Below are 27,886 nucleotides of genomic sequence, written 5' to 3'. Positions count from 1 at the left end.
GTCCCTGCGCCACCTGAGGCTCGAAGCAGCAGGGGGATGATTGTCCAGCCCCAGTTCAGATTTCTGCCAAGATCTGTGTATTGTGCAAACCGCAGCTTGTTTTACTGTGTGTCTATCCGCAGCTGATAGCTTTAGCACAAGCTGCTCTGAGCCCAGCTGGTGCCCTGGTTACCCACCTAACCCCAAACAGTCCTAAACCTGAGCCTCAAGTCACACGAGACTGAACAATGGAGTCTGGTGTGTTTATTAAACACCAGTATATTCCATCTGCCCTTCCCCAGTTATCTGAATGTGATGTGAAAATACCATCCTGCTTGTACCAGGGTCCCCAGGAGGCCGGCAGGGCAGCGCTGGTTCCAGGCTAGCTTCATCCCACACGTGAGCCGGCCTGGGCCTCCTGAATGCAAAACCACGCCGAGCTGCCCGGAGAACTGTATTTTGGGGGCTGAAAGTTGCGAATTTGGGTAACCCATCTGGTGCTGGACAGCTGGCGGATGTGGCTGCTCTTGGCTCCATCCCCGCTAAAGGAGGGGGCCGGAGCGGCCCAGGCGGGTTTCTGGGTCCCTTCAGCGGGGCGCGGAGGGCCTGGACCGGGCCTTAAACCCGGGCCTAAGCCCCAAGAAGGGGCCGCGGACGAGGCACGGAGAAGCCCTCCACCCCACCGCCGTGAGGGGCGGGAGCGTCACTGCCGTCAAGCACTGCCAACTGCTGCAAAACACGCCGCTCCAAGCACGACCTGCCGCAGAGAGAAAACACCCTCGCTCTCTTCTCCTCCTCAGGAGCGCTCTGCTCCGGCTCGGCCAATAGGAGCCCAGCTCTGGTGCAGCGCGGCCAATAGGGAGCGGCGCTCTGGGGGCGGGCAGGTTGCGAGGTGCCACATGCGGCAGTGTGGCCGGCGCGCGTGCGGCGGCCATGGCGGCGGTGAGGAGGCGGCGGCAGGGAGGGGGATGTTGGGGTCGGCGCCCCGAGGGCCCGTGATGCGGGACCGGGGCGCCGCGGGCCATCCGTGCTGTCTTCCCCTCGCAGGGCTCTCCGGAGGCGGCGGAGCAAGACCAGGGGCCCCCTCCACCTCCCGCCAGCAGCGGCGCGGCGAGGAAAGGGAAGAGGGCCGCTCCCTCTGAGGCCCTGCAGCCGGCGAAGCTGAGCCGCGCCGAGCTCTACAAGCCACCGACCAACGAGGAACTGAACCGGCTGAAGGAGACCGAGGATCTGTTCCATTCCAGCCTGCTCCGCCTGCAGGTCAGCCCCAGGCTCCTCGCGGGCTAAGCTGGGGGAGCGGCGGGACCCCGGGCTCCGAGCTGTCCAGGAACTGGTCTGTAGCAGGCCCCTGAGCCCTCCTGCCGTGTCAGTCCGGGCATAGGCTGCTCCTGTGCGGGAGCCCGGCACGGGGCAGGGACAGGAGGGACAGGCTTCACAATGCACCCAGTGTATTACTGGTATTTCCCATCGTAATTACTGTTACCGACCCGCTCCAGGCTCTGTGCCTTTTTTAACACCATTAAAATTGAACTCCTCCAGCACATGACTGCAGTATGGTTGGAGTGTGACCATTGCATTTCTCCCTGCAGTGATAGAACGGTGAGGAAGTAACATCACTGTCTGTGCCTGGCTGCTGTCTGACCAGCTTCTGGATGGGACTGGGGAATGTTTTTTATAGGCAGGCAGGCAGGCTGACTCTGTTAGGAGGAGGTCAGGCTGGGGGATAGATGGCTTCTGCTGGTTGTAACATTTGAGATATTTTTGAGGAGTGGCTTTGATTTCGTGGCTACCTGCTAGTGTTGGTGGTGGGATCTTTAGGGACTGGTTCATGGCATGAACCTGAATGGTTGCTCCTTGTAGCTGATAGTCTGCCATACACAAGCCTTTCTGTGCTTATGTGAATTACACCAGTGATTTTTTTTTTTTTGTGGCTGGACCTCACGCAGGAGCCAGAGGGATGGAGCTGGTTGCCATTCAGCACTTCATAGGAGATGTGTTATCTTCCTGCCCATGGGCTGCTCGGACTCCCAGCTCCAGGCGGGGTTTGCAGAGGGGTGCATGTGTGCTCCCCAGCTCATCTGCTGCCCTCTTTACCAGGCTTGCAGTTGATGTTGGGGGACAAGGTAAAGGGCAAAAGCAGTTCTAGTTTTGCAGCTTGCCTTTGGTGGTCCCCTTTCCTCCTACAGATTGAGGAGCTTCTGAAGGAGGTGACATTGAAGGAGACAAAGAAGAAGAAGATTGATGCCTTCCTGCATGAAATTAACAGTCTGCTGAGTGCCATCCCAGAGACATCAGAAACTGAAGTATGTTTCAAAGGGATGGAGGAGGTGGCAAAACCTGTGTCTGGACCAGGCTCTGCTGTTGCTGTACAGGCAGAGGTCCTGATGAACAATCCCCCTTAGGAATCGAAAAATTGTGTTACCTTGGAAGAGAGAGGAGGACACTGTATTTAAGCTGTGGGTGCATACACCTGCAGCTATGTGGGGAGAGGGGTCCTGATCCCTGCACATCTTCTGTTGTTGCTTATAGTGTTTTGTGTGTCCTCTCTGTTCTCAGCTGACTGACCAGGCGTGGCTCCCCAAAGATGTGAAGGTCCCATTCCTGCAGGTGCCATTCAATGTGAAAGGAAGGTTTGGCTTCATGCCTCCAACCGAACTGAAGGTGGTGGGCAGCTACCTGCTGGGCACCTGCATTAGACCGGAGATCAATGTGGACATGGCTGTGACCATGCCACGGGTGAGTCTGTCCATGTCTGCTGCAAAGTGGCCCTGTCCCCTCCTGTCCGCCACCACCCTTGCCCTGTCCTCTGTACTCCTGAGTGGGGTTACAGCACCTGGATGTGCAGTGTGGTGACTCCTGCAAGGAGCTGGGGAGTGTGGTTTCACCACTTGTTTGCAGCTGCTTTGATTTTAGTTCCTCATGAGATATTCCTTCTGTCTGGGCTCAACCTCTTCCACATTGGTAGGGTGATAGATGTGGTTTTGCTTTGGATCCCATTGCACTTCTACCCAGCTCCCAAGACTGTGTTACAGGGAGGGTGATGTTTGCAGGCTACTACTCTTCAAGAGCTCCCTCCCTTTGCTTTTATGGGGTTTGAGACAAAGTGACACCGTGTTTGGCTGCATGGCTTTACTCTGGCTCCTGTGATCCCAGAGCCCAGTTTGCTAGCAGCAAGGTAGTGCTCCTAATCGACTTGAAGCTCCTTGAGGCCATAGCCACATGCCTGTGGGACTAGGGAGGGTAGTGGGTAGTGGTGTCTCTTGAGCAGCTGGGCTCTGCAGCCAGTGAGGTGGGGTTGCCCTGTCCCTCTCTTCCCAGGAAATCTTTCAGGACAAAGACAACCTAAATCAGCGATACCACCGGAAGAGAGCTCTGTACCTGGCCCACATTGCCCAGCACTTATCTAAGCAGCAGCTCTTTGGCAGTGTGAAGTTTGCGTACATGAACAGCAATCATCTCAAGCCCATCCTGCTCCTGAGGCCTCAAGGTAACACTTAAGCTGTGCTCTGGTGGGGACTGTGAGTGGGTACTGGTGTTAAGTGCAGGGGGTAGTGGTGGTCTCGTATCCCTTTTGGAGAGCAGTCAGTCTGGGGCTGTCAACACAATTAGTGATAAGTTTTGAAGTTCTGATGCTCCCGGTTGTCTGTTCCACACAGAGCCTAGCCCTCACGATCTCTTCCCCTTCCAATCCCCTTCTCCATCTTGGCTGAGCTATCCAGCCTTGGCCCTGCTGGCTGGTCCATGCTGTAGGTACTTCTGGGAGTAAAGGAGATCCTGCATAAAAATGTGTCTAGCACTGTCCTCCCTGCATGCTCTCCCCACCCCTGCTCCCTGCTATCCTCTTGCTTTTTCCAGGCAGCTGTGTGCAGTCTGGCTCTTCTCTGAGATGACATGGGATGCATGGGCTGCTGGGTGCTGCTTGTTTTTGCAGACCCCAGGTGGTAGTGGGGTCAGGCAGTGATGTGGCAAGGCCACGGCAGGCAGGAGCATGCTGGAGTATCAGACTGGACAGTGGGGATGAAGATGGGATTTGTACATGAGCAGTGTGACTGCAGGGTTACTGTTGTCTCTGTGATGTGGTCACTGTCTGCTCTGCAGTGATTTCCACTGCTGCTGAACTTTCCTGGGAAAGAGCTTTTTCCTTTCACCAAAGTGGGGATGCTCCCTGTTTTCTCAAGTTAGTCTCTGGCATCTCTTCCTCATGCACATCTACCCTGTGGTGGTTACAGGCAAGGATGAGAAGATGGTCACCGTCCGACTCCATGCGTGTCCTGCCCCAGGTCTCTTCAAGCCAAGCCGCTTCTATCCTAGCAAGAACAATATCCGGACAGCCTGGTTTGTGGAGCAGAGCACCCCCAAAGAAGGTAGGGCCTGGTGCTGGGGGAGCGTGAACCTGCTCTGTTCAGCCAGAGACTGCACCCAGTGCCCAGAGGTGGGTTTGCCGCAGACATTTTCTGTGAACAGGAGGTTTGTAGTTGCAGCCAGTGTGTTGTCTCCTCACACAGGAACCACCGAGCCCCCGACCCCACACTACAACAATTCGATCCTCTGCGACACAATGCTGCTCTCCCACCTGCAGTTCTTGTCCAGCGCAGCCACTGACTTCCCAGGCATGAAGGATGGCGTGGCCCTTCTCAAAGTTTGGCTTAACCAGCGGCAGCTCAGCAAGGTATGTCCTGTGCCAGGGGAGAGGGCAGGCTCTGCTCTCTTGGCCAGCCTGCCTTTGGCTTACTCTTCTTTCCTAGGCGTAGAAAGGTGGTGCTTTGGGTGGTGGAGTGGGCTTGTGACTTGATTTCAGCTGTGTTAGGTTTTAAAGAGCTCCATCATACTCTATGGATTGTAGTGTGTCTGTGTGTGCTGGACAGTCATGCATCTTTACTGTCCTTGGAATGATGTAGTGGGTTTTTGGGTACTTTCTGGTTTTATTCATTCCACTTTCAGAAGAATTTTGAGGTGTTGCCTTCCTGCAAGGGGGTCTACATCTCTGCTTATTGTGCAGGGTTTTGCCTCCTCCATGTCTTCCTTATGGGCTTGGGGCTTGAGGTCTGCCCTGCTGGTGATGATGGAGGCTAGAAGCAGTCAGGTTTGGTGGGCTCTGGTGCTCATGGTGCCTTGTGGAGCTCTTGTTGACTCAGCTCTCTGTTTTGACAGGGCTTGGGGTGCTTCAGTGGCTTTTTGGTCTCCATGCTGGTTGCCTATCTGCTGATGAAGCGTAAGATTGTCAAGATGATGAGTGGGTACCAGGTGTTGAGGAGCACCCTGCAGTTCCTGGGTGAGTTTCCAGGGTCCTCTGGGCAGGGAAAGGCTGATGTCAGCAGGTTCTCTGCTTAAAGCCTAAGCACAGTGGGGGAAGGTGAAATTGTGGCTTTTCTCTCTCTGATGATAAGACCCTGTGGGTGGGATGGATAGGAAAGGGTGAGGCAGCAGAACAGGGCTGGATGGAGCAGTTTGCAGCTGAGTGGGTGGATCCCATCACAGAGTGGAGGCCAGCATTGCACTGTAGCACTGTTAATGTTGTGAGCTATTGGCACATAGCTCTACCAGTAGGACAAATACGGATGGTGGTGTAACTTGTCCCTTCCTGTCTGCCTACAGCCACCACTGACCTGACCGTGACAGGGATCAGCCTAGTAAAGGATGTGGATCCCTCACTGGTAAGCAACTGACCAGAGAGGGTCTCCTGTCTGTGTCTGGCTGTCCTGCCAGCACTGGTTGGGCAGGGTCGTGCCTGTTAAGGAATGTCAGTGGCAACGAGGTGGTGGTGTCTGTGCTGCACCATGGCACTAAGTATTTTGTTTGCTCTTACAGCCTGTCCTGGATGACTTCCAGCAGGCGTTTGAAGTGGTCTTTGTGGATCCCTCTGGGCTGGTGAACCTCTGCGCTGATATGACCGCCAGCAAATATCACCAGGTACTGAGCAGGTTGTGAAAGCATCCCGAAATGCTGTTTTAGGAGTGATCTGAGGCAGGCAGAGGGTGGTTAGGTGTCTTGGAGGAGAGCACTGGACATGGGGAGTGTTCATTGTTGCTTTTTAAGCTTTTAACATCCATACAGCTCTGAAACTTAGAAGTGAATTATTTTAAGACTTGGATGTACTGCTGCTTTACCTGTCATGCTTGAATGATGGGGGAAGGTTGTCTCCCTTCACCTTTGGGTGAGGCCAAACAGCTGTTTAGCAGAACTAATTGTTCAGGACCAGAAAAAAATCCAACTTGATGGGAGTGATATCAAGGGTATCAGTGGATGGTAGCAGCAGCTATTGATGACTTGGTTTCATGCTGAGGAAAGAGGCTGTCTGGGTTCAGGTTCTTCTGATGACCATGGTGGCCGTGGTTGATGGGGCAGCATGGTGACCACTGCTGGAGGGGTTTCTTTCCTTCTCCCCTCCCATTCATGCTCTTGCTCTGTCTTGTGTCCTTGCTCAGGTCCAGTTTGAAGCCAGGTACTCCATGGAAATTTTGGATGATCGGATGGTGGATGGCTTTCAGGCGCTGCTCATGACTGCAAAGCCCATGCTCAGAGCATTTGACCACGTCTTCCAGTGAGTCTTGGTCGTGCTGTGCTGAGGAATAATTGGGGTAATGCTGAGGAGCCTGGTTGGAGAGGGTTGGGCTCTTTCTGGCTTTGGATTGGCATGGATTTGGACCTGCCTCCTGGGGATGGCCCTGCTAGCTCTGAGATAGCTGGTGCTTCTTGTGTTTGGCCATTTCACTTTTACCATCTAGGTAGCCTTCCATGAGCAGGAGGGCAATGCTTTGGCCTTTGGGAATGATGACTGTCCCAAGGATCAGCATTTCCTGTGGTGAGATGCCAAAAATGCAGTGTTTCTTTTTTTAGCCACCATCCTGGGTCAGGATCCTCAGTTCCCCACTTTGTCCATCCTCTAGCATATCCCTCTTTGAGAAAGGATTTGGTGGTAGAGGTGGATGACTAACTTCTCTACTTCTCCTGTAGCCTGAAACATGTCTCCAAGCTGCAGGGTGCCTGCAAGAAGATGAAGCTGCTGAATGAGCTGATGGATCATGGTGGGAACTATGTGGCTGCAGCCCTTCCCTTCATTGTCTCACTGTTGGTCCGTGGGCTATCCGGGAGAGCACTGCTTGTGGTTCACTCCTTGCCACAGATCCCTGAGGTAGTTCAGATTGGCAATGATACTGCATCCTTTGCAGAATATGGGATGTTGTGTGTCCTTTGTGGCACTGCTGGGCATGGGAAGGGGATCTTTTCTCACTGTGGGAGGAGACAAGCCTATTCTCTTTCTGGGGAATAGAGGATCTGAAGCTCTACACTGGGGTGTGGGGTCCCACTGGGAGGCTTGTTCTGAGTAGAAGTCCTGGCCTCTTAATGGGGCAGGGTGAAGACAGCTGTGCTTTTCACCAGGTAGACCTATTACATTGGGCTTTCTCCACATGTGCTCATCCAGGCACCTGATAGCATGTAGCAGGAGGTTCATCTAGCAGTCCAATATCCAAGCAGCTGCTGCTCCTGCAACCTTCTCTCTTTTTGTGCTCCATGTTCATTATTTTCTTGCAGTGGCCAATTGATGCTGAGCCCCCAAAACACAAGGATGTTGGGCCCCTGACATTTGGCCTCCTGTTTTATCCTGACTTTGCTGCCAGCGTGCTGGAGAAGGGACCGCAGGCTGATCACCCTGAGGTGAGGGGAGCCCTGGTTGGACCCTGTTTTGTGCCAGGCCTAGTGAAGCAGAGCAGGTTCCACGCTATGGTTGCAGATGGCTGTGGGGCTAGCTGATGGTCATGGGAGTGATTCAGCCAGCCCCACTGCTGACCTGTGTCCCTGGCCTGGCTTGGCCAATGTCCCCCCACAGGCCCTGGACTTTCGGACCTTCTGGGGGGAGAAATCAGAGCTGCGGCGGTTCCAGGATGGCAGCATCTGTGAGGCAGTGGTGTGGGAGGCCAGCACTGCCTACCAGAAACGCCTCATTCCTGAGCAGATTGTCAGGCACCTGCTGAAGCTGTAAGTTGCACTGACCTTGCAGCTGTGGGGGAGTCAGTGCTGCTCTCCTTGCTTATGCCATGTCCCTGGTAACCCCATTGCCAAATTCATACTTTGGGGGATGCTGTGGGTTGTTTTTGCTTTGTGAAATTTGGAAGTCATTTCAGTTGTGATCCTGATGCTGTGAGCTGTTTCACAAGAGAAGGTGGGGAGGGCAGGTGCTGTAGCTTCTGCTGATGGTAATGCTGAGGGCAAGGAGGCAGTGTCCTGCACTTATGGGGAGACTGGATGTTGGAACACTCCTTGGCAGAGTAGGCAGAGAAACTGTTTGGAGCTTGCAGGATATTTAATGAAATCCTCTGAGACCCTGTAGTGATTCACAGGTTGGGTCTCCCTATAATGCTGGAAAGTCTCTGTGTAGAAGTATATACCTTCTGCCAAAATGAGATCTTTTTGCACAATACAGAGAAATTACCTGGGTCTCTTTGTCCTGAATTGAGGAGGGGTTTTGTAAGGAAACGCTTGCACCTTGGCAGCTATGGCTTTGAATCCTGTGGAGCTGCATGAGTTGTCTGGCTCCTTTGCGTGGGTAACTTGGGCATGGGAGGAATGAATACACAGAGGTTGGTCTCCTCACCATGACCTTTCTGTATGGGGGGATTCCTCATCTTTGGACAGACCCTTTCCTGTGGGCACAGCATAGTGTTGGGATGGATGGGTTGGTGGTTTGGTGTGTTGTAGTTCCAATGCGCTGTTGTCTTCCCCGTAGCCATGCAGACATTCCCGAATCCTCCATCTGCTACATGGGAGCCCTGGTGGAGTCTGTGATTAGGACTGGGAAAGAGGTATGGCTCTTCTCTCTCTACAGTGGGGCTGTAAGTTTCTTGATGAAGGATGGTATGGGGAGGACTATAGGGAGGTCATTTTAGCTTGTGGTCCTGAGGCAGCTGGGTAGTTCCCAAGAGGAAAGTTCCTGCCTGTGCATACTTTGATGGGCAGCATGGTGCTTTCCTTGGATCTTCCAATTCTTTTATCCAACCAAGGCCACTGCTGAAGTCATCTTGCTGTGGCAGTCCCTGCACCCCATTTCTCCTGCAAGAATCCCACTGGCCTCCTCTTTCTGCTTGTGTCCATGTCCTGGGTTTGACTGTAACAGTTTTATCTCCTCCTTAGTAGTTGGTGCAATGCTGTTTTTTTGACTTTAGTCTGAGAACAATGCTGATAACACACCGATGCTCTTAGTTGTTGCTAAGTAACGCTTACCCAGATCAAGGATTTCCCAGTCTCATGCTCTGCCAGTGAGAAGGGGCACAAGAAGCTGAGAGGAAGCAGAGAGACAGGACACTTGACCCAAACGGGCCAAAGGGGTGTTAGGTACCACAGCACTTCATGCCCAGTATGGAAACTGGGGGAGTCACCTGGAAGGCCCAGCTTGCTGCTGGGGTTGGGCTGGGTATCGGTCTGGGTATCAGTCGGTGGGCGGTGAGCAATTGTATTGTGCATCACTTGTGTTTGTTGTTTGCTTTTCCTTTTCCGCTTTTAGTTTTATATTCTTTCCCCTTGTTATTTCCCTTATCATTATTATTATTGGTATTATAGTTGTGGGATGGAGGAAGAAGTTCCCTTTCCCATTTTTAAGAGCAAAGGAGAGCAAATCCTGGGCTCCATCAAAAGGAGCATGGCCAGCAGGTCAAAGGAGGTGATTCTCCCCCTCTGCCCCACTCTCATGAGACCCCACCTCCCCATCTGTGGGGACACCAGCATAAGAAGGATGTGGACCTGTTGGAGTGAGTCCAGAAGAGGCCACAAAGATGCTGCGAGGGCTGGAGCAGCTCTGCTCTGGAGACAGGCTGGGAGAGCTGGGCTGGTTCAGCCTGGAGGAGATTCCAGGGAGACCTTAGAGCAGCTTCCACTGCCTAAAGGAGGCTACAAGAAATCTGGAGAGGGACTTTTTACAGGCCATGTAGTGACAGGACAAGGGAGAATGACTTTAAACTGGAAGAGGGGAGAGTTAGATATTAGAAGAAGTTCTTTCCTGTGAGGGTGCTGAGGCGCTGGCACTGGGTGCCCAGAGAAGCTGTGGCTGCTTCATCCCTGGCAGTGTTCAAGGCCAGGCTGGATGGGGCTTGGGGCAATCTGCTCTAGTGGAAGGTGTCCCTGCCCGTGGCAGGGGTTGGAACTGGATGAGCTTTTAAGGTCCCTTCCAACCCAAACCATTCTGTGATTCTGTGAAATCTGATCCAAAGAGTCATCTGTGCCAGGATCAGTTGCTGTCTGGGCAGAGTAACATGTCAGATATGATAGTTTGTATGCCCTGTTGAGTGCTGAGGCAGCAAAATCTGTGTGTGCCGTGTCCCTGCAAGCCAGCCTGGGGTGAGCAGGGCTGATAAACCCCATGCTGAGAGGGGGTGCACTTTACTGGGGCCCGAGAGGCACTTGGGAGTACAAAGGAGAAACTCTGGAGGAGTTCACTGTTGTTTGTGGGTCCCTGGGTAGTCTGCAGTGGTCAAGGGATATGGGGGACGAGGGGAATAGGCAGTGCAGCCAGATCCAGAGACGGGAAGGACAGGGTTTGTCGTTCGTGGTGCACCCAACAGAGGGTGCTGCTGCTTTGCTGGAAAGCCCAGGCTGGCTGGCTGGATGTGTGCAACTCAATTTGAATGCCTCTGAGCTGTGTGGTTTGGTGTCAGTGATGTCTCCTTGTCCTCATTCGGGCTCCTCTGCTGTGCCCTGGGGAGATGGAAGCAGCAAGAGCAACAGCAATTCTCCTTTTGGTGCTTCTCGTCTGCCCTCCCCAGGGCTTCTGCAAAGTTCTAGCTGTTTTCTGTCTTGCTTTTGCCATACTTCACAGCTCCGCCTTGGCTAAGGATGTAGTCAGAGCAGTTTTCTGTTAACTGCTGCATCTGTTGGCACCATGGTAACTGGCAGGGAGGCAGTAGCAGAGCTCTCACCTTGCCAGTACATGATCTCTTTATTCCCAGAACATTCTTAGCTTTTCGCTTCCTAGCTAGCTTGCTGCCAGTACAGCGCTTGGTGCTGCCTTAGTGTCTTGCACAGGAAATAATTTGATTTGCTGCTTGAAATGCAGCCTTTGGGATGCCTGTTGCTGCTGGGGAGTCACAGACAGTCTTGCCTTTGTCCTCTCTTTTTCTCCTACCTCCCAGTTTTGCCTAGTGCTCCTGCCAGAAGCTGCTTGCTCCTTGGAGCTTGGCTGTGATGCCAGCCCCAGAGGGAGACAAGGTGGGCACTTGTGCAGGAGCTGGAGAGGTGAACAGAGAGGCTTCTTGTGTATCTGCAGGCATCAGGGACGGGTGAGGAAGCCATGGTCAGTGTTGTCCGCTCCTATGACGACCTGAGCCGCAAGCTTTGGCACCTGAAGGAGCTGCCGCTGATGGTGACGTCTGTGCAGGGTGTCCATCCAGCCCTCCGATACACGGATGTGAGTGTCCCTGGGCACAGCTCATGCACTGGGGTCTGCTAGGAGCTGGGGAATGCCCAGGGGTGAAGGGGGGCAGAGAGAATCAGTCACTCTGCTTTTGTGGCTCCTGAGAGCCCTCAGGGTGGTATGGTGCCTCTTCTTTGCTGTCCTGCTCCTCAGGCTGGCTGTGCACAAGTTGTCTAAGCCCTCTATGCTGGAGGGGTTTGCTGGGGTGGGAGGTTTGGGATGAGGGGGTCATGGTGCCCTGGGTTTTCTGCTGTGTGTTCTCAGTCCCTGGACATCTGTTCTCTCCCAGGTCTTTCCTCCGATTCCCATGAAGCCAATTTATTCCTTCCATACCCAAATCAAGACCAAACACTTGCTGCTTCCCTCAGAGGAGAAGCCCTGCCCGGCCTACATAACCCCTTTAAAGGGTAAGTTAGAGAGGTGTGAGCAGGAAATGATTTGGTGTGGGGAAGCAGAGGCAGGCAATGATGGTGGCTCCATAACTGCTGCATTGGTTGCTGCAGGTGGAAGCAGAGCCCTGGTTTCTCCTGCTCTGCTGCTGTAACCTCTAATCCCAGCCATCCCCACCCAACACCTCATTTCAGTGTGGGGCTCACTGCCCTCCTGCTGTCCGTTTGTCCCCAGTGATCTGCCACATGGAAGGCAGTGGCCAGTGGCCACAGGACAAAGATGCCATCAAGCGCATCAAGGCGGCTTTCCACCTGCAGCTGGCTGAGCTCCTCCAGCAGCAGCACCAGCTGGTTTGCAGACCTGCGGTGACCCACACTGATGTGTACAAGGTAAAGGGGTGACCGAGATCTCCAGACCTGACTTTGTGACCTGGGAGGCAGGCAAGGGGCTGTGGCAGTGATCCCACTGGGAAAAAGCAGGATTTGGATGGTGGGCATGGGGAAGAGTGCGGCGAGACTGTGCTGATGCGGGGACGCTGCTGTTGCATCCACGAGGTGCAGCATAGCTTATGTTACTACCAAACCTGACTTCACTTTCTGCTCCCATCTCAGGATGGGTACATTTTCCGTCTCCAAGTAGCCTACCACCGGGAGCCCCTGATCCTGAAAGAAGTGGTCACCCCGGAAGGAATGCTGAAGTACCAGGACACAGAGGAATCTCGGCAGCTAGAGCTGGAAATACAGCATATGCCCTATGTAACCAGCTCCCTGCATGGGTAGGTGACGTGGGGGATGCCTGGAGGGCCAGGACATGGAATGTGGCTGGAAGCCAGTGTGGAGGTGCCCTTGGATGCTGGAGAGTGATGATGGGGAGAGGAGCTCACTGTGGGAAGTGGCCCTTGAGTTCACCTTGTGAGAGGTCCTGTGGGAGGATGGAAGGACGAATGTGGGTTGGGGTGGCACCTGTTGTGACATTTGAGGTCACTGTTATGGGGAGACAAGTACCAAAGAGCAACATGGTTAGAGAGTAGCATCTGGCAGCGTTTCTCTTTTGTGCCCCCAGAATCTCAGCACCTACAGAGATGCTGTGCTCGCGTTTCTGTCAGATTTTTGCCCTCTGTTCTCTTGCCGGTGCTAGAAGGCTGTTTTAGGTCCTGGGATGTGTGTGTTGAGCAGTGGCATGTCTCCCTCCTTGCAGACTCTACCAGCAGCACCCTGTCTTTGGCAGCACTTGCCGACTGGCCAAGCGATGGGTCAGTGCCCAGCTCCTGAGTGACAACATCTCTGAGGAGTCTGTGGACCTCCTTGTGGCATTTCTCTTCCTCCACCCAGCCCCCTTCACACCACCCAGGTGAGGATGAGGATCCCAGGCTGCCTCAGGGGGATTTAGTGCTTTTTTCCCTTAGCTGGAATGAAGGAGGGATGGGATACTGCTAGGGCAGGAGTTGCTGGGAGGGTTTAGCAGGAAGCTGTGCTGCTAAAATGCTGTCCCAGGGCCTGTTGAGAGTGGCTGGCCAAAAGGGATGGAGATGCTTGGGTATTTCAGGACTGTGGCTTCCCCTACCCTGTGTGCTGCAGAGAAAGACGGGGAAGTAGGTAAGGATGGGAGCAAGTGCTCTTGTGGTCTTTGGGTGCTGGTGAAACAAAAACAGGGTGTCTTGTCCTTTGTTAAGGACTGGAAGGCCCCTTGTCCTGGGAGTGGTGGCCAGGAGAAGCAGGGGTGAGTGCTGCGTTGTGGCTGCCAGCAGACTGGGGCTCCTGGGTTCCCCAGGAGGGATGTTACCATGTTATATATGTGCCTGCAGCCTCCCTCCTGGAGAGGATTCCCAAGGGAAGGGCTAGAGGTCAGCTGCTGAAAGCTGAGTGGAGTAGCATGTTAGTAAATAACCCCTCAGAGCGAATTCCTTGCTGGGACCTGGCAAGTGAATGAGATGTGGCCCAGAGGGAGTGAAATGAAGTTAAAGGAAGTGATTTTGCTCCATGTAGAGCCAAAAGGTTGCTGTGCCCTGCTCTCGGGATCTGGTTTCCCTCTACCCTACAAAGCAGGAGTGACAGCCTTGATGCCTACAGTGTTTTCCTGTCTCCTAAAATACCCCACCAGGAGGAAGGGGTTCTTCCCAGTTCTTCCTAGCTGTCCGGCTTCGCAGCCATGTTGTATTGCAGGGGAAGAGCACAGTGGTTTGCCATTCAGATCTCTACCAGAGATGGAAATACCTCTCTTTCCACCTCCCCCTTGCTCCCACCCCAGGAGTCAGGGTTGGGAGAGCACCAGGAAATAGGGGACAGTGTTTCACTTTCTACAGGTTTCTTCTGGTTGGGGAGGGAGGAACAAGCAGGAAGGACTTCGCCTGGGGATTTGGAGAAGGGGAAGTGCCTCATACTTGTCCTGGACTTCTCTTTCTCACCACAGACACCCCTTCCTTGGCTGTGTGTGTGCTGGGCATCACTAAGTCACCCCCAAGCGGACCCCCTCTGGTGGCCAGGGGAGCAAATGTCAGTGTTAAATTGTTTTGTCTTGCTTGCAGCTCTCCCCAGGTGGGGTTTCTGCGTTTCCTTGATTTGCTGGCAACCTTTGACTGGAAAAACAACCCCTTGATTGTCAACCTGAATGCTGGCCTGACAGGTGAGTAGGCAGTATACAAGAGAGCTGTGGCATGAGGTTCTTGAGCTGTCCTTTGTCAGTGCCTGGCTTGTGGGGTCTTGGATATATGGAGGCATTACAGCTTCTGCAAGGGGCAAGGAGATTTTTCCTTTCCATTCTTCTTTTGTCATGCTTAACTTGGCTTCAGGGTGAGTTTTGTTGTGGCATGGCTTTTTCCCCCCCCCCCCCCCCCCCGCCTGCATTTGAAGAGGTAATGATGCTCTGCTGCTTCTGGTCTTGATGAAATCTATGATGAGTCTGGGTGATGCTGGATGTGGTGGTGTTTTTGAAGCCCTCTGCTCCTTCATAACCGGTGCTTTTGCTTGAGGCTTTGCCCTAGCTTTTTGGAGCCAAACCTTCAGTTGTGCTGGGATAGCAGCTGGGCTCTTGAAGCTTCAGTGTCTCCTGTGCTGTGTCTGCTTTGAGAGCTTCCTTGAGCCACTCAGATTATGGAAATTATCTGCTAGTCTTCAATTTCACAACCTTCAAGGGAAAAGGGCTGCAGTGCTCTAGGTTTTGTTATATCCTGAGCCTTAAGAATTTCCTGGTAAAGGTCTCTAGTTTCCAAAGGAGTACTTTGGTGCACCCAAGCAGACTTGCAGTCCTGGCCTCTTCTTGTGTTTGGTCTGTTAACTGTCTTTTGGATACAAGGGAATGGAGCTCTGGTTGCATGTAGATGTGGGGTCAGAGGGTGGGAGAGTATAAAGCCTGTTGTACTGCCCTTGTCTGGGCTGCAGTACATGAGTGAGGAGCCTGGAGGACTGCTGAAGGATGGGCAGAGCACCTCGCCCACCTGCCTTCCCTCTCCAGATACTGACTGCACAGAGATCAAGAGCAAGTTTGCAGCTGCTCGCTCCCACCTCCCTGTCATGTTCATCGCCACCCCCAAAGACCGGTGGAGCTCCATGTGGACCCAAGAGCGGCCCTCTGCTCAGGTGAGCTGTGCCCTCTGTTCTTGTGCTGTGGGAGCTGCTGGCTTGGGGCTGTTTCCTGCTCCTAGTGCTGGAGCAAGCTCCAACAGCCCTCTGAGTGAGCGGGGTCCCTGCTGCATCCGGGATTGGCAGGTGTCACCCTCTGGCTTTTTTTCTTCCCCAGATCCTGCAGCGACTTACTGTGCTGGCCTCAGAGTCTCTCCGTGCCCTGGAGGAGCAGCTCATGGACCCATTCAAGACCCAGGATGTGAAGGTATTCCCCTGGGCTGCTAGCACAAGGGGTTTTGCTTTGGCAAAGTGTACTGATCTTTGGTGACAATCACTAGGATGTGTTTGTAGGATTCAGACTGTGCTCATACATGGTTGTCCTGGGATATGAAAAACAGCAAAGATGGATGTGGAGGCTGCTACCCTGCTGCCCTACCCTGCTTTCTGGGGGATCCAGCTCTGCATAGCAAGTTGGGGTGAAATACCATTGACTAGCTCAGATTTATTTTGTATTCTCTGGTTTTCTTAGGACATGAACAAATGTGTAGTATTCCTGTACCAAATCAGTTGCATGTCCATGGCTGGAGCAAAAGGCTTCTCTGAGAGACTCAGTCTGAGTGTAGCTGTGCAAATCTGGACTGTGTGCTTGAGTCTAACCAGACCCAGGATGGTTTTGGCAGGATGCTGACAGAGACTTTAGGAAGATGTTACTGTGGTTTTAGTGGGGGAGCAAGGCCGTATATATCTTCATTTGATCAGTGATTTAAATTTTAAGTTAAAATATCCCTTGCTGAAATGGATCTGGGAGCTGTAGGCACATTTATTTGCCTGTTGAGGAGAGGTGTGTGTTTTGGACGGGAGATTGTATGGGTACCAAGTGGTCACCAAGGCAACTGAAGCTGAGAGGACTCAAAAAGCCAAACAGTGGTTAGATATGGCAGATTCACATCAGCAAAATAAAACAACCAACCTCATATAGTGGATTGTTTGTTCTGCCTAGGCAATATAATAAGGATTTACTGGCATTGCTTTCAGTTCTGGAAAGTATTACTGGGGTGAGGTCTACTTGAGGCAGTAACAGCCTGTGTTACAGGGCTGTGAAGGGGTGAAGTTTTGTAGTTACGAGAGATGGGCTTGGTGTGCCTCAGTGTGGACCCAAGACTGAAATGCAAGAGGTGCACTGTGAGCTGGGGGTGGTTAGCTTCCAAAATGAGCTGTTGCCTGTCCATAGCATCCTCCCAGCCCTTTGACTCAGTCTCCTTGGTCCTCCTTCCCTCTCCCCTCCACCTGGCCATTGCAGAGTGATCCTTTCCCACCCCCAGGGTATCCCTCTGCTGTCACCTTCTGTCTGCTTGATGGAAGATGCTGCTGCTCTTGCGGCAGCTTCTTTTGGACAGATGGGACTGTCCTGTAATTGCACAGCTCCTTGTGTCCCCTGGGTGTCATTCAGCTCCTGTTACCTTCTTGACTCCCCTCTTCACTCCTGGGGCTCTGCCATATGTGGTACAGTTACCTGTCTCTGCTCATTGTCTGTCCTTGTCTCTTTTGCCCACATGTTCCACAGTTATGCACTCAGGTTGGCTTCCTGGGGTCTGTGGTCAGGTCTGGAGAGGACCTCCTTGGCCCTGTGGAAAGCTCTTTTCCAGGTACCATCTCTGAGTCCTGGGGACAGCAATTAGATTTTTCTGATCGCATGGGAAACCAATAGGATAGAGACCATATTCATTCTGACTAACATCTGATGTGGGAAGGGAGCAGCTCCTTTCTCTTGAGCCTTGAGCTTATTAACAGTAGGGCTGTGGCAATCAAGTGTGTCCTTCCTGGTGTGCTTTGGTGGCCCAGAGAACATTTAGCCTATCCAGGCTGTATCAGGAGGTGGCCATAAGGGAGATGGGTATATCCTACATGAGGGAACTTGATGGTGGTTGGACTTGATGATCTTAAAAGTCTTTTCCAACCTAGTTGATTCTGTGATTCTGTGAACCATGTTGCTCTCAACAAAGTCCTTATTAAATCACTTGCAGAAGTGTAGAGTAGTGAAAACCAATGTGTCTCAGGCCAGAGGAAATGGGGTGGCCAGTATGGGCTGGAGTTCTCTGTGGCTCCACCACAGCCATGTTTTTCCTGTGGATGTTTTGGCAAACTTATGATACTAATCTTACAAAAATTTTTTTGCTTTGGTTTGCTGCCGTCTAAGGAGGAGGTAATAAAATGCAAGTAAGGACTTGGGAAACATCTCTCACTTCTGCTCACCTGTGTTCTATATTGAGTAACAGTGGTCTTTTCTCCCTGCAGATGGTCTTTCGCCCTCCTTTGGACTTCTATGATGTCCTAATCCACCTGAATACAAAACAGATTCCTCGGCATCTGGAGAGTGTGGACCAGCCTGTGAAGTCGTTTTCCCGGGGTGTGGTGAAGAACAGCACTTCTGAGAAGATCCTCTTTCCTGTGGTGGATTATGACCCTGTACAGTGCTACCTTCAGGAGCTGAGAGTAAGCACAGCCTGTTGGAGAAGCACAGGGGGCTACCTGCTTAAGGGAGAACTGCCTTTTGGCATTTGGGTTGCTTACAGCACCTAGTGGGTGACATCTTTATGTATTTTGCATGTGATGGCTACTCATTGTGTGCATCTGAAATCACTTCTTCAGCAGAAGACCTGGTGAATGCACCACCCATTCCATGGAAATGGGAGTGCTGCTGATGTGAGGGTAACCTTAGATACAAAGCACCTGGAGCTTTTGCTGAAGGATGTTATATTTCAGTGCAAAAGCATCTTTACCTCATTTGTATCTAGTTATTTAATAGACTTTTCATGGCTGCTTGCACCAGCTGGGGTGCATGATGCACAGTAGGTACTCATATTTCTTAGGGAGTGTACAGGAGTCCAAGGTATGCTACCAGTAGGGCTCCTGCTGTTAGACCAATGGCTGTGTGGGCCATAGAAGCTGAATATTGATCATAGGGTGGTTACTCTGTGTCTGGTTACTTGCATGATGACAGATGAAGTTAGTAATGTGGGTATATAGAGAACATCAGTATCCAAAGTCATCACCCCCTTTATATTCAACTCTGTGGCCATGCCAAAGCCTGAGCAAGCTGGGCAGATACGCAAGATGCTAAGTGACAGCAGTGATCCACTCTGCATCTGGACAGCCAGTGCTTTGCAGATATACAGCCTCTGCTTCTTTGGCCAGATTTTACCAAATTTACATGTGGTAGCTGAGGTAAATGTTAATGTGCAGAGAGGTGAGGCTGCCATGACCTTTTGTTAAAACCTGGCTTGACTTTCAAGTGCCATCATCCTTTACCCACAGAAAGTGCTGTAGGAATTGTAGGCTGGGTTTGGCAGGACGTGCTGCAGGGGTCTTCAGCCCATTCCCCTCTAAGGGCAGAGCCAGCTTTGACATTAGAGCAGGCTGCACAGAGCCCAGTTCTGTTGTTTGCTGAGTGTCTCCAGGGATGGGGATTTCCCACCTCTCTGTCCCAGTGGTTGGCCACTATTGCAAAAGAGGTGCCAGAACTGAAATTCAAGTTCAGTCTGGAAAATGCTGGGCCCTTTCAGTTTGAGGTCCTCTTTCACCTTAACCCAGGTGGGTTAGGAGGTGGGCAAAGAAAACGTGCAAGGGTTTCTTTGAAGGTTTCCTCACCCTGGGCACAGCCCTCTTGCTTCCCAAGCTGCCTGCCAGATGCTTCAGTAGAGTCGCCAGGTCTAGCAAGGTGCAGGCTCAGTCCTCCTGTCATCCACAGTAGGTTTGGATGGTCTTGAGGGGTGAGAAAATAGAAGACAAGGGTGCATGCAAGGCCTCTTTAAATCGAGGAAGACCTCAAAATTGTCCCACAATTTCCCTGCAAGTAGCACTGCTGCTTTAGCTTCAAGGACATGGGGGAGAGGAGATGCCCAGGGCTCTCCTGCCTTTGAAAAGGAAGGTGGTTGAGAAGCTGAAGGTCCTGCAGGAGCATTGTAGAGAGTACTGGGGAATTTCTTGGTGTCCAGGATGTGCAAGGACTGCAAGAAGCACCTTGCTTTTAAAAGTCTCAAAACTGGTAACTCTTCTGTTTCACTCCTCCTTGGTATCTTGATCTGAGGAAGAATATCAGTACCAACCACTCTCATTTGTTCCCTAAATAATGAGGATTTGACCTGCTGCCATGAAACCTCAACCAGGAGGCATAGATGTGGTTAAGAAATGGAGTTTCTTAAGCTCAAAATCATTCTCCACCCTATGCTGGAAGCAGGGGTTAGAGCTGAACAGAGCCTTTCAGCAGCTGCCAAGGTGCTGCAGGTGCCTGTATGCATGTGGCTGAAGTCTCCGCAGGGTTCAGGGCTAAGCAGTTCTCATGGATACCTGGCAGGAGGCTGACTTCTTGCTTGGAGAGGAACTGGAGACTGATGGATGAGGTGATCAGGAGAGCAGGCTCCTTCGGGAGGCTGTGAACTGCTTGCCACAAATCTGGCTGTGTATCGAGGCACCTGATTAGGAAACTCACTGGGGTGTGTTGCAGTTTATAGGACCTTTTTGTGCTTCTAGTCAACTCTGTCTAAGCAAGTGGAAGTAAAAAGTGCAGAAGAGACTTCCCTGGAAAGCAGCTTTCATTATCCTTTAAGCAATTATGACTTAATTGGTCCAGTCAATAGTGACATTCCAGGTCTCTTAATTTGTACTGCCTGTTTAATACAGGTAATAACAGACTTGGACTAGGGCTTAGTTGAGTTACAAATGACAGCTGGTTCTAAGTCCAATATGCTAACATCCCAATGAAGAAACATAGATATGAGCAAAGGTCACGTTGACTTATTAGAAGCAATGTTGTGTTCACTTGGTGTTATGTTCTTAGACCTGAGGGTGCTGAGGTGGGATCAGAACAGGAACTGGTCACAAGTTTCTCTGAGGTGTGAGCTATGGGCTAAAAAGCCTGAAATCTGCCTAAGCAACCCAGTCTGGGGGCTTTTCTTCCTCCTGAAGGCTCCGAGATATGTATGTCTGTGCTCCCTTGCAGCTGTTGTATTGGAGGTATCTTGCAGTACCAGTTCAGTCATTTCTCGTAGCTTCCAGGTCAGCAGCAGGCAGACCTGAAGGGGCTGATGAGTATCTCTGGGCCAGTGGGTGTTTCTGCTCCTGCAAAGATCAGAGAGGTGACGCTGGAACATGCTCTCAGATAACTCAGCCATGTCCACCTGTGTTGGAAAGCTTCAAAAGCTGACTTTGCACTGCAGGTTCACCAACAAGCAGTTGCGCTGAGCTGTCTGTAGAAACTGCTCCATCAGAAATCATCTGGCTTCGTGTCTTGGTGTACTGATGTGGTTGTTTAAAGGCAAGACCTTTGCATCAGCTTTGTACTTTGACCTGGCTTCGGTTGGTAGCCTGTCCAGCACCCTTGTATTTCTTTGCTGTAGGGGGGTTTCAGCTCCTCCTCATCCTGCAGGCTGGGAGGTCAGCCCAGCAAGAAGTTCCTGACAGAAAGGAGTGTGGTGGCAGCTATGGATCCTTAAGAGAGATTTTGGATGAGAAGGCACTTGGATACAAAATTGGCTGGCTTTGACTCAGAGGAATTTGCTATCCCTTAATCGCACAAACCACAGCATTGAGCAACGGGGTTGTAGCCTAGACTGACAGTGCAGCTGTGGTGGGTTTATACAACAAAGGGAGACATCTGCCACACAGTGATGCTGTGGGATTTTGTTCTCTTCTGTGGGCAGAAAAGAAACCATCTGTGCTTTTCTGAGCTTCCGATGTGAAAAAGGGATTTAAATGCCTGGGCATATGGATTTAGTTGAGAGGGCAGTGAGTAGCATTTTCCTCAGTGTCCTTGGCCCAGTAACCAGGAGACCCACTTTTCTCCTGTCCAACCTGTTTGCTCCTGAGAGAGGTCCATGTTTTTCTCAAATCAAAGGGTTAGCAAGGCAGGAGTGCTCTGGAACCAAAGGATTGTTGTGTGCCTTCCCCAGGGAGCTTAATCAGAAGAGAAAATGAAAGGAGGGGAAGTGTTGAGTCTTGACTGATGTAATTTTTCCTGCTCCAAAAAGATGTGCTGCAGGAACAGGTCTGATTGAGTTGCTCTGGTGCCTGGGAGCCTCTGGGTTAGAGATGAAAGGCTGGTTGTGGGATTCAGACAGCAAATTCTTCCATTCCAGGACAGATCTGCTAGAAAAGGCCTGTTCTGGGAGTCTGTCCAGATGAGAAGGCTTTGCAGATATGCTTTTGAAGGAAAGCAGGTGCCAGACATCCTGCAGAGAGGGCTTCCCTGGAGCTTCAGCCCATCACCAGCTTCCCAACCACTTATGGTCCTGAGTCCTTATGGTCCTTGAGCAAACCCTGTGTCTGGTCCCGGCGCAGGTTCTGCTGCAAGGCTAAATTAAGTTTAAATGTCTCAAATGATGCTCCAGTTGGATCTCCATCATGTCTGCTGGTCTGTGTTGTGGAGTGGTTTTTGAGCTGCAGAACCCCACCCACCGATCCAGGTCAGTGCTACTTTTGCACCAGGGTGGCTTGGCTGTCCTCCGGGTTTAAGAGGACACAGGACTTGTAGATATACTTGCTATGCCCTTCTGCATGCATTCAGGAGCTCAGAAAGCCCAAAGGCCCTGGTTACCTCCCTGAGGTCCAGAGCTCTTCTCTCATGATGGGGAAACTCTTAACGAAGCTGCCTCTGCGATGTCAGTCTTCATTTCTGTAATGGGTGTTAAAAGATCTAACAGTTCGTACTTGGTCTTTGGTCTCCTGGGTCACTGTGAGGTGCTTTCTTTCACTGAAATTTAGCTTTCTCTGGCTGCATGTGCCTGTGGAAGAGCTCCTGGCAGTGGAGCTGCCCATCTTGTACCTGGGGGACGTTTCCTGCTTTATTGTAAACATCCTTCCCTCTAAAACAATGTTTGCATTTCTTGTACCTTCAGACAAGACCTATCTGGAAGACTTGCAGGCCTTTTATTTCATCCTCCCACCCTGTAGGAATGTGTATCTTGCTACTGCATGTTAGGCAGGAATTAACAATAATAAAAATTCTCAACCTCTTACAATGTATAAACTATGGTTATGGGATGTACCTGGAAGTGGTGAAATCCTTTCAGGTCGGACTGTTCCCTTCTTATTTTGACTGACTGTCTGACTCCTATGGTGGCTTCAGACATGCAGAGATGACCTAAAAGTCTCTGTGGACTCTAGGCAGCATGGAGGAGACCTTCCTATCTGGATCTGCTTCCTTGGAGGAGCAGAGGTGGCAGGAAATCGCCTGCCCTTACAACCCTTAGCATAGTGCCCAGGGATTAAAGTGGATGTACATGTGTGGCACATATGTGGGCACACACCGGCTTAGCTCCTTGTTGAGCTCTGAGGGTACCTGTGGTTGCCTTTCTTCTGTGTTGGTAATGCCTTCCCAGAGGTCCTGTAGGATTTGTCCTGTCGGAAGTGACTGAAGACATTAGTCTCAGATGACTTTTGGATTAGTGGACGAGGCATGTTTGCTAATACAACCAGGAGAACATGGGTGGCTTTTTTCCATGCCATACTTCTTTGCTGCTGGCCCAAACTCCTGGGTCAAGGATGCTTACGTGGCTATGACGGGGCACTTGAGATGAAAAAGCTTGAGTAGTTTGAAATATCTTTTACTAGCTGAATCCCAAACCAAACACCCAGGTTTCTTTTCTCATTTAAGACCCATTTGATGCAGAGGTAACCCTAGCCTGGTTCTCTTGACAGTGCTCCTTGCTCTCTTTGGGTGTGGGAGAAGGCTCTGTCTGTGTCACATCGCCTGTGAGCATCAGGGCAGGTTGCAGTGGGATGACAAGGACCTCACAGTGTTAACCACAAATATAGTTTCTTTGAATTAAGTAGCTTTAATAGCATTTTATACTTGTAGCTCCCTTGCTGAGAGCACTTAAAATGCTCTAAGCACTGAGCAGATATTGGTTGATGTGTTTGACACCTGAGCATTTTGGGTGAGGAGACCTCTCTGAAAATACGTTCTTTTTTCAGCAGCTGTTGTGCAATGAGCCTGATCTCTGGGTAAGAACAGTGAAAAAATGAGTGGGAAAATGGTTAGGTTAAAAAAAACCCCACCCCTAAACAACAACAATGGAGTTGCTTAACTAGCAGTGTGTGCTTACCTCATTACAAAATCCACGCTTCAGCTGGAGCTGCTTAATCCAGTAATCCCATTTTAGATCAGGGTATTGTTTTACTCACCACCTTTCTCCATCCTTTCATTCCTACAGCACAGATGGCTCCTTACAGACCTTGAGCTAATCTTCTTCCAAGCAGCATGTACCCCTTCCCCAGACAATGAGGCTCTTCTGAAACACAGCACTGAGTATGCAGGTCCCCCATGTCTCTGCAAGATGGGGACCTGCTGTAGGTTTTACTGATGGCAGGGATCCTCCTGAGCAGGGAGAGCTAAGCCTAAACCTTTAAAGCTGGAGTATAACCAAAGATACAGCAGCTTGAGAAGGGAATAGGGGTTAAATGCACTCCATGCCTTTTCTCCCTCTTCTCTTAAACTTTCCCTTAAGGAAGGTGTTAGCAGGCTCAGGCAAGCCCAGTGGCACTGGGCATGGAGCATGGGATGTGGAAAGGGAGGTGAACTGTTTGTTTTTACTCCCCAAGCCTCTGTACAAACTGAAGCACAGTGACTAATACACCAGACCCTTTTAATACTGCAGTTTCCCAAGAGTTGCATCTGCATCTCCACAGCTCAGTGCAGCCAGCCCAAAGCACTGCCAGGGGGATGATGCTGGGAGCAGCGTGACTGCAAAGCTATCCTTTCAACATCTGCCCTCTGCTCTCTGCTGTCTAGATAAAAGGTGCTTGGGTATCAGGCTGCACAGTGGTTTTGTTGGGAAATGAACTGGGAGTGCTCCTTTCCTGGCATTCTGGCTCCTGCCTGGCAAGGCATGCCTATAAAGAGCCACCGTTCTCATAGGGAGCATTGCATGGCACTCAAGACCTTACCCCATAGAGGGGCTTTCTGAGATTCTCACATGCTCTGCTCCCATGTTTCAGAAAGCAGCGTGTTGGTGGTCAGTGTGCCCTGAGCTTTCTTGCTCTTCTTTGAAGCTTTCCCTCGCAGTAACTGCCTTTCGGTAAAAGGAGGAGTCTTCCCCTGTTGCCTGGCCTCTGAGCATAAACCATTGCTCTCAGCAGAGAAATGCCAGGGCCGATTGCCTCTTTCTCAATTTATTTTTAGACAGTGGTTTTCCTAGCCAGTTTGGCAAGATAATGCCTTGACCAGCCTTGCCCCCGTGAAGATCCCATGAAGTTGGGTGAGCTGGCAGGTCTCAGGATCTTCCCAGTTTGATGGCCTAATCTCTTTGCCCTCTGTTTGTGATGCTTCAAGTCCAGACTCATAAATCTGGCTCTGAAGGTTGCAGACAACACCACTCCTCCCTGCTTATCAGGTCTTTACTCTTAAAATGCTACCCCACCCTTTGGGATCAGTGGTAATACCAGCCAAATCCACTTTTTTCTCCTCCTACTGCAATCCTGGTATGCCCATACAAGACCCTTCCAAGCTTGCCTTTGTGGTTGATGGTTTTTTCATGCTTATCCTTACACTACAGTGATGCCGGCAGAGACCTCACTTTGTAAGAGCATGTCAGAGTTGCAGCTGAGGAAACTTAAGGGGATGGGGAAGAAGGCTGAAGAGGGAGCACAGGGTCTGTATTTCTTCCAGTAGGTTGCTGCAGAAGTGGTGAGGCCATATGGAGAAACTTGTACTGATACTGTACATTGGTTAACCCTTTGCATCACTGGGGGCTGTTTGTTTGAGCCAGTAAGCATGTACCATTGCCTGATGTTAACCTCCAGGATGAATAAATGTCAGAAAGCAGCTTCTTGGCTGTCTTGGTCAGCTGCGCTCAGGGTGTGATCTCTCCAGGTGCCAGGTGCTGAGCTGTATGGCCAGACATTAAGGTTAGGAAAGTTGCTAGCACACAGCATTGCTCCTGCTGCAGTTCTCATCCCTGCCTGCTTGCAGCACTGGAATCCAGCTTGCATCAGCCTGGGGAAAACCAGACTGTGGACTTCAGTTATCTCCCTCTGCAGGGTCTCTTTCTGACCTCTGCTGCCCAGCACCACCAAAGGAGCTACTCACTGACACGGCTGCTGAAACATAGGCAAGGAGGGCAGATTCCTGCAGTGCCTCCATTGAGCATTCCATCTCTTTGCACCTCACAAGACTGCGTTACGCAACATTTCTGCTGATGTTTCATTTTGGGATGTTGTGTGCTGACAGCACCCCCTGATGTGGGATTTATCTTGTGGGAAGAAGTAGCTTTGATACCTTGGTTGTGCATACTGCAGAGCTTGAGATGCAGGTCTCCAGTGAAGGTCCTTTACTGAGGTTTGTTTTTGCTGCCAGGTAGTTGAACGCGTTGTAGCAGGATTGCAGGCTGGGCAGGAGCCCACCTCTTGCCATCTCATGCATTGTGAAGTGTTGGACGTGGCTGTTGGGACACTGGGATAAGACAGGTAGTGCCAGATCCATCTGATGGGGGACCATGGACTGATGGACACTCAGTGGCTTGTCACCTAGTGGATTCAGTGTCCTAAAGCTAGATGCTGATTTCTGGGTATTCTTGTAAGACCGTGGGAGGTGGTGGATCATGTTTGTGTTCTCTAGGACAGCAAGAGATAGCTAGTGATGAAGTCTGCATGCAAAACTTGGAGGCAGTGCACTGTATCTGTCAAGTCTGGGGAAAAAGAGTCAGTAAGAGGCACCTAAGTCTTGTCTGTGGACTGCTTGTTGCTTTCCTTGTTGGGAAGTCACTGGAAGAGTTGCAGCTTTGGTCCTGGCTGCTGTGGAGCTCCAGTGTGTCCCTGTGTAAGGAGACTGAATCAGGGATGGGCTTTGGCTATGGGATGTCTGGCACAACCTCTATTTGTTTTCTATCCAGGATGCCTTCAGTGATCTTGCCTTGTTCTTCTACGACAAGCATGGTGGGGAAGTGATTGCAGTTTTGTGGAAACCTTTGAGCTTTCAGCCTCAGCCTTTTAAGGTAAGTTTTTGACTGCTTTAAGCTTTGTGTTACTTTATACCCTGAAAGCTTTTCTTTTTCTGCGTTGTAATTGCTTTGTCTAACTGCTGTCAACCCAAAGGCTGTTTGAGAAATGGAGCTCATACTTCTGTCCCTTCTTAGAAAGGGTGAAACCAAGACAGGGCTCACCAGCAGAGCTGAGAAGGGAACGTGTGTCCCTGGACAAGCCCCAACACCATAATCATGGGTCAGAACAGAGATCTCTGTCCCAGATACTCTTCTTTGGTCCCCTCCTAGGAGGTGGGTGATGCCTTGTTTGCCAGAGACATTTCTTGTGTACAGCAGGCTGTCCCATCCAAGTGGCTTTGGGCGTCTTACCCAGAAATACCTGACCCACAAGAAGTTAGGGTGTCAAGCCCGAGTCTTACCGATGGATGGAAATATTTTCCAGCTACATTGTGTGGGCTGGCAAACTAGAGGGTGGCTAGGTGTGAGGCATGCTGTAGTGATTCATGCTGCTTTCTATGAAGGAAAGACGCAAAGAAACCAGTGACTCATGGCTCAGAGTTGGCATCCCAGGCTCTTTTGCTGTCAGTCTCTGGGTGATTTACCTCCCCTATCTTCATGGCCAGAGGGCATTGGCCATTCAGCCTAGCTGCAGTTGTGAAACTTAGTTATTCACAGGAGTGAAATGAGAGGAGATGCTTGTGTCTGAGCTGAGGGTGGCTTGATTAAACATGGAGAGTTTGTCCTCTAGTGGAGCCAAGGGTCTCTTCCTACTCAAGGTCTTTGCACCCATCAAAGAGCAGAGCCACAGCAGCTCTTAGCATTACAGGGTGATCCCTTTTGCATAGCCCATCTGCTCTGCTTAGAGAGGCTCTGCCATGCATCTGCACACTATTCCCATCTCCACCATGCTTCTGGCCATTAGTTCTCTCCCTCATGATCTTTAGACTGTGGCTCCAGAAGTAAACCCTAAAAGGGGCTAGGAGGGCCACTCTTGAACTTTGTTAGCTCTAGTAATGAGCTCTGATGGTGTTGAGAAGTGAGAATAGGGTGTAGTGGTGTGGCAGGGGTTGGATATGATGAGGCAGGAGAGCAGTTCCCATATTAAGGGCTTGCAGAGTTTGCAAAGCAATTCTGAGCTGGTCCTCCCATTTGTGCAATATTTGTGTGTGCTGCAGGTGTCCAACATGAAAGGAAGGATGGTGACAACTCTGAATGACAAGCTCGTCTGTGTTCCCAACGTGGAGGCAATTCTGGAGGACTTTGAGGTTCTGGGAGAAGGCCTGGTGAAAAGTGTGGAGGCTCGTACAGAGAAATGGACTGTCTGAGGCCACTGCTAACACACTGCTGTGTGAGCCACACTGTCTGAGGTGTCAGAGGGACCCATCCTGAAGCAGTTTGTTCACTCTGGGACCGTTCCTTTTTATAAATCAATCCTAGGAAAGGCTTTTGGCTTTTTAAATCTCAGAACTGTGTGTTTTATTCTATTTATCTTTATATGCCTTGTTCAGAAAATTGACAAGACCTGCTCCTATTTTCAAGAATACAAATGCCTTTTTATTTTGAAGAAAATATAAAAAGAG

At 51.0% G+C, this 27,886-nt stretch overlaps 2 protein-coding genes across 2 annotated transcripts in view; both read left to right on the top strand.

Annotated features, from left to right (window-relative positions):
* LOC134167729 (phospholipase A2 inhibitor gamma subunit B-like) overlaps window positions 1-27,886 on the top strand; it is a 140,241-nt gene that overhangs the window by 14,473 nt on the left and 97,882 nt on the right. The gene's annotated exons all lie outside the window — the stretch shown is intronic.
* NOL6 (nucleolar protein 6) lies at window positions 844-27,886 on the top strand. The gene is made up of 26 exons (XM_062626651.1): window positions 844-918; window positions 1,027-1,239; window positions 2,166-2,282; window positions 2,536-2,715; window positions 3,298-3,466; window positions 4,209-4,343; window positions 4,485-4,648; window positions 5,131-5,251; window positions 5,575-5,633; window positions 5,788-5,889; window positions 6,405-6,520; window positions 6,934-7,111; window positions 7,513-7,635; window positions 7,808-7,956; window positions 8,705-8,780; window positions 11,234-11,374; window positions 11,670-11,787; window positions 12,005-12,159; window positions 12,382-12,545; window positions 12,968-13,120; window positions 14,295-14,392; window positions 15,221-15,345; window positions 15,506-15,595; window positions 17,626-17,823; window positions 26,217-26,318; window positions 27,482-27,886. Exons 1-26 carry the CDS (start codon window positions 913-915, stop codon window positions 27,629-27,631), a joined length of 3,402 nt encoding a protein of 1,133 aa, XP_062482635.1. The 5' UTR covers window positions 844-912; the 3' UTR covers window positions 27,632-27,886.

This window comes from Pezoporus occidentalis, unplaced genomic scaffold (genome assembly GCF_034315485.1).
Source record: "Pezoporus occidentalis ecotype Australia unplaced genomic scaffold, CSIRO_AGI_Poc_V1 ctg296, whole genome shotgun sequence".
Lineage (NCBI taxonomy): Eukaryota > Metazoa > Chordata > Aves > Psittaciformes > Psittacidae > Pezoporus > Pezoporus occidentalis.
The sequence above is the reverse complement of the archived record's forward strand: the minus strand, read 5'-3'. Positions and strand labels throughout refer to the sequence as shown.

What these genes read in the sequence shown, in the direction of transcription:
- NOL6 (XM_062626651.1), top strand. An exon ending in AGGATGTGGATCCCTCACTG is followed by an intron (nt 5,634 to 5,787) that starts GTAAGCAACTGA and finishes TTGCTCTTACAG; the next exon opens with CCTGTCCTGGATGACTTCCA. An exon ending in CTACATAACCCCTTTAAAGG is followed by an intron (nt 11,788 to 12,004) that starts GTAAGTTAGAGA and finishes GTTTGTCCCCAG; the next exon opens with TGATCTGCCACATGGAAGGC.